The sequence below is a fragment of the Colobus angolensis genome, unplaced genomic scaffold, assembly GCF_000951035.1.
Source record: "Colobus angolensis palliatus isolate OR3802 unplaced genomic scaffold, Cang.pa_1.0 Scaffold332, whole genome shotgun sequence".
Taxonomy (NCBI): Eukaryota; Metazoa; Chordata; class Mammalia; order Primates; family Cercopithecidae; genus Colobus; species Colobus angolensis.
The window spans coordinates 3,641,029-3,656,956 of NW_012116622.1; the positions used below are offsets into that span (position 1 = coordinate 3,641,029).

Consider the following 15,928-nt stretch of genomic DNA (forward strand, 5'->3'; position numbering starts at 1 on the left):
ACAAAAATTAGCTGGGTATGGTGGCGCACACCTGTAATCCCAGCTACTCAGGAGGCTGAGGCAGAAGAATCGCTTGAACTCAGAAGGTGGAGGTTACAGTGAGCCGAGATTGCGCCACAGCACTCCAGCCTGGGTGACAGAGCAAGACTCTGCCACTGCACTCCAGCCCGGGAGACAGAGCGAGACTCCGTCTCAAAAAAAAAAAAAAAAAAAAAAAAAAAAAGTTTCCAAGTGTTTCTGGAGAGCATTTTCATTCTCTTGTAATAAAACTAACAAGAGCTGTATGAGCTATATATTATGAATCTTGCAAGTATTTTATTTCTTTTTCTTTTTTCCAGTATGGAACTGTTTTAGCCATTTATTTTGTGATAACATTCACATTTTCAATAAACTAAAAGTCATTTGGAGTTCAGGTAAATTAGTTTCTTCTTTCATTAAGAAAGAAGCTTTGCAGTATAGCATATTGTGTTAACATCTAAATATTGTGAAAATAATAAAAATAGTTTACTCCTTTTTCACAGTAGTATATTCATTTTTTTACATTTTAAAAGTTCCATTTTGGCCAGGTGCGGTGGCTCACACCTGTAATCCCAGCACTTTGGGAGGCCGAGGCGGGCGGATCACGAGGTTGGGAGTTCAAGACCATCCTGGCCAATATGGTGAAACCCCATCTCTACTAAAAATACAAAAATTAGCTGGGCATGGTGGCACTCGCCTGTAGTCCCAGCTACTCGGGAGGCTGAGTCAGGAGAATCGCTTGAACCTGGGAGGTAGTGGTGCAGTGAAACCGAGATCGTGCCACTGCACTCCAGCCTGGGTGACAAAGCAAGATGTTGTCTCAAAAAAAAAAAAAAGAGTTCCATTTTAAGTGGAACATGTTAAACTATGCCAAAGGGATGCGATCAGCAAAATCCACACTGGGACAAACTATAGACTGACCATGTCATTTCATCAAATAAATTGGAAGGTAAAAACTTGGAGACAGAAGAGATTAAAGGAGACTTGTAATATTGTCCTCTGGGTTAGGATACTTATGCTTGTACCTCTTAGTCTCCACTTCGTTCTCGTTCCTGTGAGTCTTTTTAAAAATATCTGTTAAATGGTGAGGTTCAATCATGTGATTTCTAAGGTCATATCCAACTCTGAAATTCTAAATATGCTGGTAATATGAATAGAATCAGATGAAGGAAGGGTTGGTGGCATAAAGCCTAATGGTGGATCACATTTGGTTCTGGGCATGTGTACTTTCCATGTTAGGTCACCCCACTCTTAAGTGCCATCCCCTGAAACACAGCTTTTTCTAATCTCACTCTAGGTGTCATCCCCTAAAACCCAGATTTTTCCAATCTCTCTGTAGGTGTCAACCCCTAAAACTCAGGTTTTTCCAAATGTGAACCACTTTCCATACCTTCCAGGACCCTTCCCACAGAGGTTGTAGAGCACAACAGTTCACAGGTCCTGGAATTAGACTGCCTTTCACAAGAAATGTGATGTGAAAAGTTATGCACCTTAATTTTCTAATCTTCTAAATAGAGTAGTCTGCAAAATAGAGAGACATTGGGGGGATTAAATGAGATGATGCATGTAAAGTACTTAGAACACACAAAAAGAGAGGCTATAGAAAGATATGAACCAGTCCCAATGAATGGATCATATTTAGATCCTAATTCAATTAAACTTAAATAACATTTATTATATTTTTGAGACAAGCTTAAATTTGAATACTGCCTAGATACTTGATGAGATTGAGGAATTGTTACTTTTTACAGACATTGTAATAACATTCTGGCTACATTAAAAAAAAGAGAGAGAGCCTTGTTCTTTTAAAGATATATACTGAAATGTTTAAAAGTGAAATGAAAAAAAAAAATCCATTTTAAAAAAGTGCCCTGGAGAAAATTCGTATGTTTATTTTGTGACTAGCCTCTGCTTAACTCTCCAGCCTTATTTCTCAGAGCAGCTAACTCCTAGCTACCCCAGACTCCTTTTAGTTCACTCAGTGTGTCATTCTGTTTCAGTCCCATGCTCATACTCACTGAGCTCTTTGCCTGGGAGCCCTCTTCCTCCTCTTCCTTTTTCTTCTTCTTCCTCCTCCTCCTCCTCCACCTCCTTCTCCTCCTTCTTTTTTTTTTTTTTTGAGACAGGATCCTGCTGTGTCATTCAGGTTGAAATACAGTGGCACAATCCGGGCCCACTACAACCTGGACCTCCTAGGCTCAAAGGATCCTCCCACCGCACTGTCCCTTCCACCCGAGTAACTGAGACTGAATGCATGTGCCACCACACCTAGCTAATGTTTTTACTTTTCGTAGAGCATCTCTATGTTCTATTTTTTTCTATGCCCTTTTTTTCTTTTCTTTTCTTTTTCTTTTCTTTTTTTTTTTTTTTTTTTTGAGACACGGTTTTGAGATAGGGTCTTGCTCTGTCGCCCAGGCTGGAGTGCAGTAGTGTGATCTCAGCCCACTGTACTGCAACCGCTGCCTCCCGGGTTCCAGGCATCCTTCCCACCTCAGCTTGCCACACACCACCATGCCCGGCTAGAGCATCTCTATCTTCTAACTGACATTCATTCATCCTTCAGTTTTGGGTCTGATGATCCTTCCTCTGGGAATCCTATCCTGACATCCCTAGGCTGGGTTACACACACTGCCACTACATACTGCTGACACTGATTGCTACACTGTGCTGTCATTGTCTATTTTTCTGTTTCCTCCAATGGACTATGATTTTTTTTTAGATGGATGATTATGTACTTTAAGTCTCAAGGATTGGAAACAGTAAGTGGTTTCTAGAAAGATACTAAAAGGCTGGACCAAGACAGCAGTTGTAGGAATGGAGAGCAGAGGCAAGATTTAAAAGAGGTTGAAATAGAATGGACAGAATTCATTGCCTAACCAGGTTTGGGAGGACAAGGGTGGAGAGGAGTCAGAGACAATCCAGAGGTTTCTAACATGGAAACGTAGCCAAGATTCAGAAAATAGGAGGCTTAAGGAAGGGAAGTGATGAGTTTTGATGAAGACATTGTTTGAAATTTACTGTAATGTGATTCTGAGAAACAAATGTTTAGTTATAAACAGTACAGCCTGTTTTAGGTTTTAAAAAGCACTGAATTTAAAGCCAGGAGTCCTAGATTCCAGTCCTAGCTTTGCCAATTATTAGCTTTATGACTTTGAGCAAATCACATAACCATTTTAAAGCCAATTTTTTTCTCCATGAAAATGCTTGATAATACTTTCTTCACCTTCCTCTCAAAGTGGTTATCAAAGTAGTATCAGTCATAGGTGATGATTTGTATACAAAAGAAAATAGAAGTGAGAAATGAAATGTTGGAATTGGAAGGAATAAAGGTAATGAGTCATTATTGTAAGTATCTGTTTTTAATTTAGCATTGATCAGAAAAGGAGGGTAAAGTGGGCCCTGACAAAGTTTTAGAATATAGGAGGGCTGAACATGGCCAGTAAAAGTTTTAAGCTATTCTATAAATAAAAGGATTCGATAATATTTCCAGTCTCTATCTGCTGCAGATAAGAAGCCAACTCCAACAGGAGGAAGAGTACCATAACTCTGAGCAGGAAAGAATGAGGAATGAAATCTCTGACCTAACAGAAGAGCTTCATCAGAAGGAGATCACTATAGCAACTGTCACGAAGAAAGCTGCCCTTCTGGAAAAACAGTTAAAAATGGAATTAGAAATAAAAGAAAAAATGTTAGCAAAAGAACAGGTATACAAACAGGCAGAACAGCACTTGTCTAGGGCACACTCTTGCTCAGTGCCAATTGGAGCCTTCATTATTGACTAATGAAAACATTGCATTTCTTGGTATTATTTCTGAGACTAGCTTCACAGAAATGCTTTGTGGTGTTACATAAATAAAACCTTTGAGAGATAACACAAAGTGTCACCAACAAAAAGCACTAGGGCAATGACAGTGCAAGACAATTTCATTGAATCTCATCTTTCCATTTTCTTGTAACCTATATTCTGATCACCTCCCACAGTACACTCTAATCAAATATTTCTTTCTGAGTATTTTTTTCTGTATTTCTCTTCCATTAACATTTTTATCTTTAAAAAGAAGTCTCTATTCCATCTCTTCTTCAACACTTCCCACCCCTCCCCCACATTTCATGTATTTCTTTTAGGCTTTTTACAAATGGATGTTGAAACATGAAAATTAGTTCATATTTACTGAACATGCAGTCAATGCACAGCATGGTGCATGGGGAAAAACAGCAATTGTAACATTCTTCTGTTGAAATACTATAAGTAATGTCTATATCCTTCCTTTCCTTCCTGCCTATTTTTTAAATTCCCTCCATCCCTTACTCATGATCAAATGGATGGCCTACTATTGAAAGCACAGGGTTTATCTGCCTTTTTACCCCAAATCTAAAGGTTTTGACAGCATCATTTAATAATTTTCTAGGCATATGAGGGTCACTTCACAAATAGCACGCCTAAAATCGTGTGAATTATGAAAACCGAAAAGATTTAGCCTGTGCCCAGTTGTAAGCCTTAAACCGTGATTTATTGGTACAGTACACAGGAAAACAGCACAGATGGGAAAATCACTTTGGTTGTACCTGTAGAGCGAGGGATATTTTACAGGTGTTAACAGCGATCTGGGTAGTTGGATTATGAATAATTTTTATTTTCACCTTTATATTTTTGTACATTTTCTAGGTTTTGCCAGTGAGCATATAATTAGTAAGTTACAAAAGTAAATCTTTTTAAGGCAGGTGTTTTATACAGAAATGAGTCCTAGAGAAATAAAAGGACAGATACTATATCCAAGTCTTGTCAAGTAGAATAAATCAGGGAAAGATAAAATAAATTGAGAGACAAAATGAAGTAGTCACTAAAAAAGATGGAACTTTGGCAGAAATATCAGAAAGAACAAAATTAAACATGAAAGTTATGTATTGCCTATTGTAAAAATTAATCAGGTATTGAATAAATTTAATGGACAGTTATTCAAACATGTCTTTAACATGTGCTTTTTCTGGTGACAATTTGCATACAATAGAAAATAGAAACCAGAAATTGAATTTTGGGATTAGAGGACAAAAGTAAATGAATCATTAGTGAAAGTATGTTTGTAGTTTAGCATTGATCAGAAAAAGACATAAAGTTGGTGCCTGCCAAAGATACAAGAACTAAATCAGAATACTTGAATGGTATTGATTATACTGAAGAAGTGTTTCCCTTCATTACACTTAGAAAATGTTTGTATTCGCAAAACAAAATTTTAATAGAATTATGAGTTTTTATTACAAATTTTAAATTTACCTTTTATCTGCTAATTTCAGGTCTCAGATATGAAATATAAAGCTGTCAGAACTGAAAACACACATCTAAAAGGAATGATGGGAGATTTAGACCCTGGACGATACATGGTAATATGCTGACATCATTCAATAAATTGAACAAAGAGATTACTGAATTGGTCACAATTAACCCAGACATCATTTATTGAGCACTTGCTATGTGTTAGACATGAAGGAGTTGGGTGGTAAATTATCTTGCACTTTAGCTGAGGTTACTTTTATCCTCAGGCTAGAACACTGGAATGTCTGATTTTCTCCCTTGTTCTTTGGTTGGATTGGGCTCAATTCTGATCATTTCCCTCAAATATGCCAAGCATGCTATTTCCTTGCTTTTGTTCTTGCTGTTGGCTTTGAAATCCTACATCCTACATGGCCTGATTCAAGTGCCAATCTTCCCCCAACAAAGCCACCCCTGAAACCCCAGTCAGAATGAATACCACATTTAGTTTGTATTTTGTTCTGACTTGTTTTGTTGCTTGTCACTTTCCCAGTGGATGGCAAGCAGGGAACCATGTCTTATTGGTGTTTGTTTCACCAGTACCTCACATCTTCAGGCATAAAGTAAGTGTTCAATGAGTGTTGGCTGATTTAAAAGAGGGAGAAATGAATGAATTACTGAGGATAAGGACTTCTGGTTTTAACCAATGGCTCTATAGGTTTACACAAAGGAACTCAAACAGGCTCTGTTTATCTCCTTTTTTTTTTTTTTTTTAAGGTGGAATCTTGCTCTGACGCCCAGGCCAGAGTGCAATGGCGCAGTCTCGGCTTACTGCAAGCTCTGCCTCCTGGGTTCACGCCTTTCTCCTGCCTCAGCCTCCCTAGTAGCTGGGACCACAGGTGCCCACCATCACACCTGGCTAATTGTTTTTTCTGTATTTTTAGTAGAGACGGGGTTTCACCGCATTAGCCAGGATAGTCTCAATCTCCCGACCTTGTGATCCACCCACCTTGGCCTCCCAAAGTGCTAGGATTACAGGCGTGAGCCACCACGCCCGGCCTGTGCATCTCCTTTCAATTGTTTAATGTAACAATAGAAAGTTGATCTTTATACGATAATTTTTATTTATTGAATGAATGAAATACTGTTAACTTGTTATCATTTATTTGCTCTGAGGAAATTCTAAGATAATTTTCTACCATATGAGGAATGGAAAGGATAAGAGATGAAAATGGTAATTACTTAATCAGGCCTCAGTTTCCTCAGCTATAAAATGAGGGAGTTGAATTAGGCATTCTCCGTTGGCCCTCCTTAAGCTATCATACTATATTTCTGTGATATTATGTACTTGTTCTCATAATGATCCATATTCTAGCATCGAAAGAGTAGAAACGTTCTGGAAGCATTCTGTCTTCTTCTTTGGGCATGGTTAATGGATCCTGTGGTTGGAGTACAGATGAATAAAAAGTAAGGCATAAGTGATTTTCCTATTTGTTACATTGAAAAAACTGTGTGTCATCTATGACACTTTTGTTTCTAAATGCTGAACACACAAAAAGTTAAATCAGATCCTGACTCCGTGAGTGCCTTTTTCACTCACAAAATGGTATTTGTGTTTTTTTTTTCACATTTCAGTCTGAATGTTTTTAAAGTGTAAATTCTGGGTTATCACAGCCCCCACTGAGCATGCCTAATTCGGGCTCCTTTAGGAGTTTGACTTTGTTCACCTTTTTGTGTTTTTAAGAAATAGCAGACACAGAGATGTATAAAGAAGCTTATGATCCACAACCCTATCCCAATCCAAAGATATCCAGTGCTAACGAATTAGTGTTTGTGGTAGCATTCTGTAACTTTTTCCTTGCATATGCACACATAAGGAGGAGATGGGTTGAATGTTCTTTTACAGAAATAAATGTACAATATATACATTATTCCAAAACTGCCTTTTGACAGTCCATGAACATCTCTACAAATCAGTAAACATCCTTTTATTTTTCTAATTTCTTAGAAAAAATATATGTTCATATAAGATATACACAATTTTTTACAAATTTAATCGTAACTTACATAAGGGCAATTTTAGTATAGTCATTTTGTTGTTGCTGCTTGCTTTACTCCTCCCTCTTTCCTCCAAACATCTACACACATTATACCCCCTCCTCTAGATGATACATGTTAACTACTTGGTATGTATTGTTTTAAACTTTTTCATATATATATATATATATATATAGTCATATAGTACCTATTTGGGGATTTTATCATCTTTTTAAAGTTGAATCATAACACATACTTCTGTGTGTCTTGTTTTTGTTCACTCAACAGTATCCCTTGGAATCTTTCTAAGTTAAGTAATTTAAGTCTATTTTATTTTTATAATAGCTTGATAATATTCCATGGTGTGTATCAAAATTTATTAAATGATTTTTATAGTTATTTCAGGGATAATTTATTCAACTCTGTTTCCAGAGTTTTGCCTGATGAACAATACTGTAAGAAAAATCCTTATACATACACCTTGGAATAGCCTTCCTAGGAGTAAAATTGCTAATTCAAAGGATATGTTTGTTTTAATTTCAATAGCTATTGTTAAATCATATGTCTACCATCTCTGTATGAGAGTACTTTTTAAAATTTCATTCTTGTAGGCAATAGGTGTTATTGGTCTTTTTAATTGTTGTCATTCTGATGGTTATAAAGTAATTTCTCAATAGGTCTTTAATTTGCATTTCCCTGACTTACCAAGTGAACATATTTTTGTATATTTATTGACAATGTGTACCAATATGAATTAGAAATATCCTTTGCCCATTTTTCTGTTGGCTTATTTGTCTTTTTCGTGTCAATTTTTTTTTTTTTTTTTTTTGAGTTGGAGTCTCACTCTGTCACCCAGGCTGGAGTGTGGTGGTGCAATCTTGGCTCACTGCAGACTCCACCTCCTGGTTTCAAGCAATTCTCCTGCCTCAGCCTCCCAAGTAGCTGGGATTACAGGCACATGCCACCATGCCCAGCTCACTTTTATATATTTTCAGTAGAGACGGGGTGGCCAGGTTGGTCTCGAACTCCTGACCTCAAGTGATCTGCCAGCCTTGGCCTCCCGAAGTGCTGGGATTACAGGTGCGAGCCACTGCGCCCACCCTCATATCAATTTTTAACAATGCTTTTCCAAATCTGTTGTTTGTAACTTTATGACTTTTTTTGGCCATGCAAAATGCTTTGAACTTCTACTTGATCTCTTTGTTTATAGCTTCTGAGTTTCCTTCTTTGACTAACAGTTCTCCCTTCTAGATATATATAGCGTCAGCTTTTTTCCAAAGATTATTATATCTGTCATCCAAGTCTTTAATCCATTTATTTTGCATGGGATATAAAATGGAAACCAAATTTAAATTTTTATGTAACCATTAAGCTCAATTTATTTAGTTTATCCTGGTAATTTCCTGTTGGATCCTATTTGGAATTGAATTAAGTTTATAGATTAACTTTGACTTGGCATTTTCATTATAGTAAATTTTCCATCCGAGAATGGCTTTTCATTTCTTCATATTTTATGTTTTTCAGTAAGGTCTTACTATTTTCTTTGTATAGGTTATGTCCTTTTCTTTTAAAATGTATTCCTAGGTGTTTTTTAAAGATGAGTTTGCTGTTAAAATAAAAAAATAAAATAAACAACAAAATTTATTCCCAAGTGTTTTGCAATTTTTAGCACTGTTATGAATAAAATATTTTCCTTTTTCAATATCTTGGAACTTATTGTTAATATAGAAAAATACGAATTATCTTATTAATTTAAGTAGACTTTTTACTAGAGGTCTCTTAGGGTTTTCTGAGATACAAAATCATATCAACAAAAATAGTCGTATCTCTTTTCCACTGCCGATAGTAAGTTTTTTTCTTTTTGATCATATACCATTTGCTAAAACCTCCAAGAAAATGTTAAATAATTATAGTGCTTGATGGAAATTTTTCTAGTTTTTGATTTTAAGTGATGTGCTTTTAGAGTTTTGCTGTTTCATATATTTGTTCTTAATTTATGGTCTTAGTTACATCTTTTTCTATTTTACTTAGAGTTGTTATTAAGAATTGCTGCTGGTTTTATCAAATGCCTTTTTAGGAAATATGACATTATGTGGGTTTTGTTTTTTAATTTATTGATGTGTAATAGACTATGGTTAACAGATTCCCCAATATTGATCCACCTTTGAATTTTTGGAATAAACCTTTTTAGTCATTGTCTTAGTTTGATAGGGCTATTGTAACAAAGTACCAAAAGCTGGCTGGCTTGAAACAACAGAAATTTATTGTCTCACAGTTCTAGAGGCTTGAAGTCCAAATTCAAGATGTCAGCAGGACTATGCTCCCTCTGAAACCTGTAGAAGAGAATGCTTCATTACCTCTTCCTGAATTCTGGTGGTTTGCCAACAATCATTGGCATTCCTTGACTTGTAGATACATCAGCCCAATCCTCTGTCTTCATATGGCATTCTCCCTATACCTCTGTCTTCACATGGGCATCTTCTTCCTGTGCTTCTTCCCATCATCCTCTCTCCTTGTGTGTCTGTTTCTGTGCCCAAATTTTCCCATTTTATAGGATGCTAGTCCTATTGGATTGGGGCCCACCCTAGTGACCTCATTTTTGCTCTGTAAAGACCCTGTTTTCAAATAAGGTCACATTCTGAGGTACCAAGGGTTAAGATTTCAACATGTCTTTTTGGGAGTAGCACAACTAAACTTATAATAGCCATATCTTAGCAATTTTGATATAGTATCGGATTCTATGTGATAATATTTTATTTAGAAACGAAGATCTGCAGATCTCCAGTTTCAAAACGGTGGCATAAAAGCAAACTGGCTTCATTCCCCCCACAGAATACCAAAAACAAATATGCAAATAAAGGCTATATATGACAAATGTACAGCATCACACTAAATGGGGAAGAATTGAAAGCCTTTCCTCTAAGATCTGGAACAAAATAAGGATGCCCACTTTCACCACTTTCATTCAGCATAATACTCGAAGTCCTGACCAGAGCAATTATGCAAGAGAAAGACACAAAAGGGCATCCAAATTGGAAGGGAAGAAGTCAAACAAACCCTGTTCACAGATGATATGATCTTACGCTTAGAAAACCCTAAAGACTCCACCAAAAAAAAAACTGTTAGAATTGATAAACAAATTCAGTAAAGTTTCAGGATATAAAAACATACCAAAATAAGTAACATTTTTATACGTCAATAGTGAATAATCTGAAAAAGAAATCAAGAAAGCAATCTCACTTACAATAATTACAAAGAATATGAAATACCTAAGAATCAATTTAACCAAAGAAGTGAAAGATATATACAAGGAAAACTATATATTTCTGATGAAAGATATTGAAGAGGACAAAAAAATGGAAAGATATTCCATTCTTGTGTATTGGAAGACTTAATATTATTAAAATGATAATACTACCCACAGCAACGTACAGATTCAGTGTGATCCCTTCAAAATACCAATGACATTCTTCAAAGAAATAGAAAAAAAACTATCCTAAAATGTATACGCAAAAACAGAAGACCCTGAATAGCCAAAGAAACCCTAAGTAGAAAGAACAAAGATGGAGACAGTATACTACCTGACTTCAAAATATACTACAAAGCTATAGTAACCAAATCAACATGGTACTGGCATAAAAACAGACACATAGACAAATGGAACAGAATAGAGAACCCAGATATAAACCCATGCATTTAGAGCCAACGAATCTTCGATAGCCACAGTGAGATACCACTTCACACCAACTAGCATGACTAAAATTCGATATGTTGAAAATAATGTATTTTCAAGAATATACAATAGGGGAAGGGTAGCCTCTTCAATAAATAGTGCTGGAAAAACTGGTAATTACATGTAGAAGAATAAAACTAGACTCCCATCTCTCACCAAACAAAAATCAAATAAAAATTGATTAAAGACTTAAATCTAAGACCTGAAACTATGAAACTAATAAAAGAAAACATCACGGAAATACTCCATGACTTTAATCTGAGCAAAGATTTTTTTGTGTAAGATCTAAAAATACAGGCAATCAAAGGAAAAATAGGTAAGTGGCATAATATCAAGCTGAAAAGCTTCTGCACAGCAAAGAAAAGAATCAACAAAGTGAAAAGATGACCCCAGAATGCAAGAAAATATTTGCAAACTATCCATATGACAAGGAATTAATAGCTAAAATATATAAGGAGCTCAAACAACTCAATAGTTAAAAAATAATAATAATAATTTGATTTAATAATGGCCAAAAGATCTGAATAGACATTTTTCAAAAGAATACATACAAATGGCCAACAGATATATGAAAAAAAAGTTCAGTATCACTAATCATCAGAGAAATGCAAATCAAAACCACAATCAGATATCATCACATCCGAGTTAAAATGACTTTTATTTAAACAGACAGATAATAGTGGATGCTGGCAAGGATCTCGAAGAAGGGCAACCCTCATATGCTGTTGGTGGGAATGTAAATTAGTATAGCACCTATGGATAACAGTATAAAGTTTCCTCAAAAAACTAAAACTAGAACTATGATATGGTCCAGTAATTCCACTACTGGGTATATATCCAAAAGAAAGGAATCAATATATCAAAGAGATACCTGCACTTCTATGTTTATTACAGCATTATTTTCAATAACCAAAATGTAGAATCGACCTAAGTGCTTATCAGTGGACGAATGGATAAAGAAATGTGGTATATATACACAGTGGAATATTATTCAGCCAGAAAAAAAAGAATGAAATCCTGTCATTTGTAGCAACGTGGATGAAACTGCTGGAGGTCATTATGTTAAGTGAAATAAGCCAAGCACAGAAAGACAAATATTGCATGTTCTTACTCATATGTGGGAGCTGAAAATGTGGATCTCATGAAGACAGAAAGTAAATTGGTGGTTACCAGAAGCTAGGAAGGATAGGGAGGAAGGGAGAATGAAGAGAAGTTGGTTAATGGGTACAAGTATACTGTTTGGAAATGTTACCTATTGTTCAGCACTAGATAATATATATGTATACATATATGTATGACCTATTATACATTTTGAAATAGCCAAAAGAGAATAATTTTGTTTCTAGCATAAAGAAAAGACAAATATTTAAGGTGATGATACCTCAAGTACACTGATTTGATCTCTACATATTATTTAAATGTACTAATTTATCCTATGTACTCTGAAAATACATCTATTGTGGATCAATAAAAGAAGAATTTAAAATCTGTGTGTATAAATGAGATTTGTATATGGTTATTTTTCTACTTGTTTTAAGGTTATATTGTATTTATTTATTTATTTATTTATTTATTTTTTTTATTATACTTTAAGTTCTAGGGTACATGTGCATAGCCTGCAGGTACATATGTATACTTGTGCCATGTTGGTGTGCTGCACCCATCAACTCGTCAGCACCCATCAATTCATCATTTGTATCAGGTATAACTCCCAATGCAATCCCTCCCCCCTCCCCCCTCCCCATGATGGGCCCCGGTGTGTGATGTTCCCCTTCCCAAGTGATCTCATTGTTCAGTTCCCACCTATGAGTGAGAACATGCGGTGTTTGGTTTTCTCTTCTTGTGATAGTTTGCTAAGAATGATGGTTTCCAGCTGCACCCATGTCCCTACAAAGGATGCAAACTCATCCTTTTTTATGGCTGCATAGTATTCCATGGTGTATATGTGCCACATTTTCTTAATCCAGTCTGTCACAGATGGACATTTGAGTTGATTCCAAGTCTTTGCTATTGTGAATAGTGCCACAATAAACATACGTGTGCGTGTGTCTTTATAGAAGCATGATTTATAATCCTTTGGGTATATACCCAGTAGTGGGATGGCTGGGTCATAGTTCTAGATCCTTGAGGAATTGCCATACTGTTTTCCATAATGGTTGAACTAGTTTACAATCCCACCAACAGTGTAAAAGTGATCCTATTTCTCCACATCCTCTCCAACACCTGTTGTTTCCTGACATTTTAATGATTGCCATTCTAACTGGTGTGAGGTGGTATCTCATTGTAGTTTTGATTTGCATTTCTCTGATGGCGAGTGATGATGAGCATTTTTTCATGTGTCTGTTGGCTGTATGAATGTCTTCTTTTGAGAAATGTCTGTTCATATCCTTTGCCCACTTTTTGATGGGGTTGTTTGTTTTTTTCTTGTATATTCGTTTGAGTTCTTTGTAGATTCTGGATATTAGCCCTTTGTCAGATGAGTAGATTGCAAAAATTTTCTCCCACTCTGTAGGTTGCCTGTTCACTCTGATGGTAGTTTCTTTTGCTGTGCAGAAGCTCTTTAGTTTAATTAGATCCCATTTGTCAATTTTGGCTTTTGCTGCCGTTGCTTTTGGTGTTTTAGACATGAAATCCTTGCCCATGCCTATGTCCTGAATGGTACTACCTAGGTTTTCTTCTAGGGTTTTTATGGTATTAGGTCTAACATTTAAGTCTCTAATCCATCTTGAATTAATAACCCACAGCTAATATCATACTGAATGGGCAAAAACCGGAAAAATTCCCTTTGAAAACTGGCACAAGACAGGGATGCCCTCTCTCACCACTCCTATTCAACATAGTGTTGGAAGTTCTGGCTAGGGCAATCAGGCAAGAGAAAGAAATCAAGGGTATCCAGTTAGGAAAAGAAGAAGTCAAATTGTCCCTGTTTGCAGATGACATGATTGTATATTTAGAAAACCCCATTGTCTCAGCCCAAAATCTCCTTAAGCTGATAAGCAACTTCAGCAAAGTCTCAGGATACAAAATTAATATGCAAATATCACAAGCATTCTTATACACCAGTAACAGACAAACAGAGAGCCAAATCATGAATAAACTTCCATTCACAATTGCTTGAAAGAGAATAAAATACCTAGGAATCCAACTTACAAGGGATGTAAAGGACCTCTTCAAGGAGAACTACAAACCACTGCTCAGTGAAATAAAAGAGGACACAAACAAATGGAAGAACATACCATGCTCATGGATAGGAAGAATCAATATCGTGAAAATGGCCATACTGCCCAAGGTAATTTATAGATTCAATGCCATCCCCATCAAGCTACCAATGAGTTTCTTCACAGAATTGGAAAAAACTGCTTTAAAGTTCATATGGAACCAGAAAAGAGCCCGCATTGCCAAGACAATCCTAAGTCAAAAGGACAAAGCTGGAGGCGTCACGCTACCTGACTTCAAACTATACTACAAGGCTACAGTAACCAAAACAGCATGGTACTGGTACCAAAACAGAGATATAGACCAATGGAACAGAACAGAATCCTCAGAAATAATACCACACATCTACAGCCATCTGATCTTTGACAAACCTGAGAGAAACAAGAAATGGGGAAAGGATTCCCTATTTAATAAATGGTGCTGGGAAAATTGGCTAGCCATAAGTAGAAAGCTGAAACTGGATCCTTTCCTTACTCCTTATACGAAGGTTATATTGTATTTATAATATAAGCTGAGAACTTTATGAGTTGTTTAGAATAGTTTAAGTAATATTGGAAGTACCAGTTCTTTAAAGGTTAGAAAGAATTTAGCTGTGAAACTGGACCTGGTAAATCTTCAATTATTTTTCCACTCTCTTTCCGAGTACTTGGTATATCCAAGTTTCACTACTACTTCTTAGTAATACTTCTTAGGTTATTTTGGTAATTTGTATTTTTCTAGGAAATCAATTTCAACTTGTTTTATTATTACCAAAGGTAGTAATGTCCTACAATTTTTTCATCTCTTCTATATTCTGTTTATAATTCCTTTCTTATTCCTAAGCTTGTATAGTTTAGCATGCTCTCTATTTTTTGTTTTAACTCTGACTCACAAGTGATTTTTTTTTTAGTATTTAAAAATACTGACTTTTGGATTTATTATTATTTTCATACATTTTTCTTAATTTTATTGTTTTTAGTTTTATAAATTAATTTTCTCTTCCTGCTGTTTTATTTGGTTATACTTTCTTAATGAAGAAAATTTCTTGAAATGAAGAAAACTTTATCATATCTATTATATATTAAAATTTCATAATTAGGAAAAAATCCATAATTAGATAGTTAATTCTTTCTGAAATAATTGGAATGCATAAACATAGAATTAAATAATTGGTGCTGAAATTTTGCCTCGGGATATTTACATCATTATTTTTGTCTTCTAAAATATGTGCTATTTGGGAAATATTAAAATAATAACTTTTTCCTTTCTACAAGGAAATTACTGATCTTCAGGTTGGTTATTTCTAACCAAATATAGCTTTGAGAATCTTTCCGCTTGACAATCTATGAAGCTCCCTGCTCATTTCCACTTAGGGAATGAAAGTTTACAACAGGCAGTCACCCAGTTCTAGGAATGCAGCTCCCATTTGGGGAATGTACTGACGGGACTAACTACCTGGTATCTAAGGTTTCCTGGGTCTCAGTGAGGAACGTAGAATAGCGGAGAAAAGTGAAGGGTTTTCTCTTATTCTACTCTTGGGTAGCTAACAAATAATCAAGCTTATCGTGGTAGGTTTTTTAATGCCTTATTTACTTAGTCCTATAATTGTATTATTAAGTTTTCTTTTATTTAAGAAAGTTATAATAAAATCATATTTAATTAGAACTCAGAATCTGTGGTAATTTTTAAGAAGATTA

At 35.6% G+C, this 15,928-nt stretch overlaps 1 protein-coding gene across 2 annotated transcripts in view; it reads left to right on the plus strand.

The window, feature by feature from the left end:
* CCDC67 (coiled-coil domain containing 67) overlaps window positions 1-15,928 on the plus strand; it is a 100,098-nt gene that overhangs the window by 62,683 nt on the left and 21,487 nt on the right. For both annotated transcript variants that reach the window (XM_011952095.1, XM_011952094.1), the window contains exons 10-11: window positions 3,525-3,722; window positions 5,311-5,397. In XM_011952095.1, coding sequence (XP_011807485.1) covers window positions 3,525-3,722; window positions 5,311-5,397 — 285 coding nt within the window. The remainder of the gene's footprint in view (window positions 1-3,524; window positions 3,723-5,310; window positions 5,398-15,928) is intronic.